Source organism: Colius striatus, chromosome 2, assembly GCF_028858725.1.
Source record: "Colius striatus isolate bColStr4 chromosome 2, bColStr4.1.hap1, whole genome shotgun sequence".
NCBI lineage: Eukaryota > Metazoa > Chordata > Aves > Coliiformes > Coliidae > Colius > Colius striatus.
In genome coordinates, this window is record NC_084760.1 from 34,426,299 (window position 1) to 34,432,298 (window position 6,000).

The 6,000-nt window shown below is 39.5% G+C and overlaps 1 protein-coding gene across 3 annotated transcripts in view; it reads right to left on the bottom strand.

Annotated features, from left to right (window-relative positions):
* Window positions 1-4,073, bottom strand: part of NBAS (NBAS subunit of NRZ tethering complex) — a 163,294-nt gene extending 159,221 nt beyond the window's left edge. For all 3 annotated transcript variants that reach the window (XM_061989926.1, XM_061989927.1, XM_061989925.1), the window contains exon 1: window positions 3,925-4,073. In XM_061989926.1, the coding sequence (XP_061845910.1) occupies window positions 3,925-4,068 (144 nt within the window). In that variant the 5' untranslated portion in view covers window positions 4,069-4,073. The remainder of the gene's footprint in view (window positions 1-3,924) is intronic.
* Window positions 4,074-6,000: the final 1,927 nt, after the last annotated feature.

The following is a 6,000-nucleotide window of genomic DNA, read 5'->3' on the forward strand; positions in this document are numbered from 1 at the left end:
AGAGCACCACAAACTGAACAATAGAGTAGGTAATGAATGAACTTCCTCTTCCCTAGACTATGTAGGACAGATCATTATCTATTAACTGAAATATTGATATCTCTCACTACAAGTTACAGAGCAAACACTGAGACACATAATTTGTCAAAATCAAGTGTGGTCAAGTTTAAAAAAAAAAAATATTTGGACATCCAAGCTTAAATTATTGAAGTACTGACTAGCAGCTTTCTATGCAAAGTTCGCAGTCCAGAAATAGTATTTCACATAAGCTGTCATCTCACAGCATGTAAAAAAGCCAACACACCTGTACTAATAGATAATATTCCAAATTCAGATTGATCATCCAGGAAGTAAGTCATTACAGGAAAATACATGACAGTATAAATTAATTCCTACAGCTAACATAGTACCTTGGGACATCTGCAGTTTCCTAGGGAAGCTAAAAGCACAGCTTGTTAAAAGATTTTTGATTCAGAAAAGTTCCCAGTAAAAACTTTTCTAAAAAGTGCTTTTACCTTATCAAAATATGACTGGAACATCTTTCATACGAGGAAAAGCTGTGGGAACTGGGGCTGTTTAGTCTAGAAAAGAGGAGACTTGAGGGGGGATCTTATTACTATTTATAAATATCTAAATGGTGGGTGTTAGGAGGTTGGGACATCCCTTTTTTCTGTTGTAACTAACAACAGGAAAAGGGGTAATGAGATGAAGCTGGAACACAAAAAGTTTCATTTAAACATAAGAAAAAACTATTTTACTGTGAGAGTAGTGAGCAGTGGAACAGGCTGCCCAGGGAGAGTGTGGAGTCTCCTTCCTTGGAGGTCTTCAAGACCCACCTGGACATGTTCCTATGCGACCTGATCTAAGTGGACCTGCTTCTGCAGGTGGGTTGGACTAGATGATCTCTAAAGTTCCCTTCCAACCCCTACCATTCTATGATTCTTACTGTCCCCTCCTGAGTCTAAACTACAAGTTCCTATTCCACACACTTTTAAGCCCTTCACAAAGCTGATTTACTATCACACTCTGAAGATATGAATTTTAGACTTTACATACATACATACATACATACTCCTATCACCTCAGCAAGAGCACTGGCTACCAGATTTGTTCTGTTTCTTTTCTAATTAATTCTTATTTGGGAAAACAACTTCAGGTTCTCCTTTATTAGAGCATTCCAGAAATAAAACATAAGTATCTTCGTCTCTGACAAGACACTCACTTAGTGAGGAAATTTCAAAACATTAGATGGCAATTAAAAAACCCACAGGAATAAGTAATACATTCAATATATTTCAGAAGATGAGACAGTACTTGTCTGCTGGAGAAAAGGAAACACTCAGTCTGCCTGCATTTCCACAAATGATTCCATGAGTCTTCCCTTGCATACTCCTCCACAACTACTGCCTCATTCACTACTTTCACTCAACTACTCAGTAATTCTTTTTATTCTCATTATATATTTTCATCTTATTCTATACAATCACATCACTACACTGAACACAGATTGCTTGATTTCCACATCACTCTCTTCTCTGGTATTGTCAGTTCCTTGCATTCACCCTATACAAATATTCCCCTCATACTAAAAAAAAATCCCAAATGATTCTTGGGAAATTCAATGCAAGAGAATGAGAACACTGATAAGAACTGAAAATACAGCTAATCTGGGGTTCCAATTTAAGAAATCTATGCCAGTTTTACCAGTATCTTGATTTTAGCATGACTTTATGTCTTCATCACAGGATTCATTGTCCAATTACAAGTACTCTAACTGAAAATTAATCATCCCAAATGAGATGACAGAAAAACAAAAGAAAATTAATAGAGACCTAGAAAATGTTTGGTTTAAGGCCTTGTTTTGTATCCTAGATGCCTGTGCAGGAAGACATTTAATTTTGTTTCCCAGTGCAGCATTCAAATTCCTTTCCCTTTCTGCTGTCTCTCACCCCATTCATTCCAAACCATTCAGTTCTACAAGTAAGGCAGGGAGTGTTTTGTGACTTCTTCTGGAAAATGTGAATAAATCAAGATTAAAAGGAGATTGATGTTCCAAAGGGAAACTCATAATCTCCTACATACTATCACGGTTAAGGCACTGTTAATGCACCTTGAGGCAAAAAAACGAATCATGCTGACAAAATAATTTGTATGCCTATGTATGTCAGTGTAAAATCAATTTCCCACTAAAATTGTAAAAAGAATATGCCCTTGGCTACTGACACTCTTCAAGAAAGATGCAGATCCACATAAACTATATAGTGTAATATTTTCTAGCCTTCCTGTTTCTGTCATTCTAATTTGGATTTAACTTGAAAATGAAGTAAATCGGCAAGAAATATCAAATTTAAAATAGCCTGTACCGTGTGCTGAAGTTGACAAGCAGAATTCTATGATGCTTAGAAATTCTGACTACCAGGGCAGATGAGGACCCTCAGACTGTGGTTTCATGATCACTTTAAATTGGTATATCCATACACTGACACTAAAGGAACATCTCACCCTTCACTGGGCTTTGACAGATGTGTTATCCATCTGCCTTGGTACCTAGATGAGTATTAGGATGACCATTCAACAAAAGGAAATGAAACAACATTATTGTTTCTCAGACTAATCAATCATTTATTCAGCGTATCATACAATTTCAAGGATATTAATGGCAGAAAAGAAGAGATACTTGTCAGAAATGGGCCCCCTTACCACTGCTGTAGAACCACAGTCTCATATCACCGCACCTAAATCTTCCTCATGGTTTTCAGACATATAAAGCAATTTATTATGTTCCTAGAAACAAATACTATTTACCATCTCTCAAATTAGTTAAATAAAAATATGTACAGCTGTCTACTCGATTACATGGACAATCTATAAACTGATAATGTTGCAATTATATTTTCCAAATATCCATACTGTTGCTGCAACTGAAGATTTACGTAACAAGAGGGAGAGGGGAAAAAAAAAAGTCTTTCTGCTAAATGAAACCCTATTTTATGAGACTGGCTTTAGAATTTATGAATAGTTACATTCTTCTACCTGTGATGTTTTTACAACTTCTTGGTGCAGATGATCTCATTAAGCATAAAACTTTCTTAAAATACTTCTATAAACTACTTTTAGTAGTAGGGAAATTGGAACTGGACTTGAAAGATGCTACAAGAAAGAAATAAAACCACACTGCTTGCATCCTGTATGTCCAAATGAGACAATCACTGATGGAAAGGCAAGCACCTCAGCACACTGCAGAGGAAAATGTGAAGATGTAAACATGAAAGAGCTTCTTAGCTTTTCTAGTGACCCATGAAGAACTGACAGCAGCAAGCAAAAAAACTTGGTAAGTCTTCTGATGTTTTAAGCTTTGGCATTCATTTTCATGCCTTGTAGGTACAGATATACCTCTCACTTTCAATCCATTCCTGAAAATATAGGTGTAATCATTTTGATGTGAAAGTCTAAACAAGGAACTAATTTTCCTCATGCAAGATAAGCTCGATAAAGACCTTGTTAATGCCAGGCCAGTTTCCCCTGCTCTCAGGACAGCTGTTTCTGGAAATGAGACCTGAGGAAGCTGAACGTCCCTCAGTCCAGCTTAACAATAAAACTTGGTATACAGTGCTCACAGGTAATGAGTAGTAAAGACTTCAAGACATACCAGACAGCACTAATAAGACTGATAACGCGGGGATTAACTGACATGACAGCGGCCGGACGACCGCAAAGATACCTTGTTTGCCCCTGCTGCCCTCCCAGCTCTCGGGCCTATCACGAAGAGAGCAGGCAAGAGCCTCCCTGAAAGCAAGAGCCCGACCTCATGGCCCTCAAGGCTGGCAGCCTCCCCGTGCCGCCGGGCAGTGGAGTGCATCACCGCCCGCGCCTACGTGGCCGGTTCCCTCCCCCGCACCTCGGCCATGCTGCAGCGACACGCACCTGCACCTCCGTCTCGGGAGGCCACTCAGTATTAACCAACAAGTCGTAGAGAATATTCTCCTCTCCGTCCTCCTCGTCGCCGGTACCAACCATCCCCTCCTCTCTCGGTGCCGCTCCGCCGCTCTCCGCAGTGGCGGCAGCCATATTGGCCCAGGCCCCACCCGCCCAGCACCGCAGCAACGACGGTGCCCGGCGGAGGCCAAACCAGTAACGCCCAGCGACCCCATGGGGCCAACGGCCTTTACCTCCTTCAGTGCTAGCGGCGGGTCCACTGGCTGTTGCCTGCGGTGCCCCAGGGGCTGTGGAGCCCTGAAAAGGCATCTGCTCCTGGGGGGAAGCTAGAAGCTGAGGACGAGGGAGCGAGACTGGGGAGCCCTCACCGGCTCAGCAGCTCTTCTGAAGAGAGGCCAGATGCAGTTTCAGAGACTTCAACCTGCCTTCTAAACCATGAGGTGTGGGATGCACTTTTGGGGCAAGGAGATAGCTACTGAATGTAATATATGATATCCACAGTTTGTCTGCTGCCCGAAACTAGCTTTCTCAACAGAACTGCCCAGGGAAATAACTGCAGCTGCAGCCTGATTTTGGCTGCCCAGAAAGCTGACAGACAATTCAAGGCAAAGAACACCTAAGGGAGGCAATGCCAGAGTGCATTAATTAAATCTTTACTGAATAGGGAACAAAAGGTCAGAAAAAAGCAAAAGTTACACATTTACCACAAATTATTCTTCCAACCTGAATGAAGCTATGTACAAGTTGTAAATATTTTAGTCCTACAAACGTTTGCACTCACAGAGTTCAGCTCTCCCTCGCAGATAAAAATGAGCCTATTTACAATTATACAAGAACTAACATTCCCATCTCTTTCCTACAACTTTTATAAAGTGTTGGTAAAATTGAAAGAAAATTACCTCAGATGCTTCTACTTCTGCTCCTGTACTCTAATTTTAGCTTATGTTTCACAGTCTCTTAGTCTTCTAGGTCACTGCGCAACCTAGAATTAACTTAAACTGAAAACTAAATTCTAAAACTAGGAATCCAAGGCACTATCAGTGCTGTGTCAGATACTTGTGAAACACTACAGGAAGAAACAGCTATTCAGTAAAATGTGTTTTCTGGCTGTTTTTACTTAATAACATTTTTTAACTATTTTACATGTAAAGCGATAACAAGTAGCATAACATCATGTTCTAAAGTTTCAAAGAATTGTGGGAGATATATAGTAAATTACACTCTTGGTTTCATACCAACATACAGCACTACTTACTGATAGCAAGGCCTGCCTACAAATACATTTTCTCAGAACAACTACTTAATTTGTAATATATTAATATCCATGTCTTTAAAAAAAATTACATTTGCCATTTATCCAAAAGTAAGCAAAATATGTTTGACAGATACAGTGAATAATAGTAAAATTAAAAAAGCACATCAAATGAAGGTACTCCTAAAGGAATTATTAACATAGGGGAAGCCATCACATTGCAAACAGCCTGGTACTAAAGATATAAAACACTTGAAATCTTTTTCTCTGCATGACACCTGGTTTCTGCAGCTTAAGTTAACAATCAATAGAGATCAATGAGTGTTTTAAAAAACACCTTGAAATAAACCTCCAGGGCAAAACTAGTACTCAGATAGCATGAGTCTGGAGAACTACAGTTGCTGTTGTTTATTTGTCCTTTGAACCAGGTGTCTCTGTATCTGAGGCCTGCCTTAATTAAACTTGTGTTTCAAGGTTGAAAACAGTAGGTGATATTTCACGCTGTGCCTGCCACTTAGCAAGCAAATGCAGCATTGATTGGTGGTGGAGCTGTAGAAGATTCATTTTTTCATTTGCAATCTAATTTTGGTTTTATAATAACATCCCAGAGATTCTTATCTTTAACTTCACTAGAAGTTATACTAGAAAAAAAAGAATTGTGCAGAATTCGGGAAAACTTCTGTAAAAAAAAAAATTGGGAGGAATGTATCTTCATGGGTGCACATCTAAAGAGAAGAAATTGAGTGTGTTGAGTCTGAAGGTACTTTTGTTCATCTAGATCCCTGGATACTTTTTGCCAAACACGTTTACTG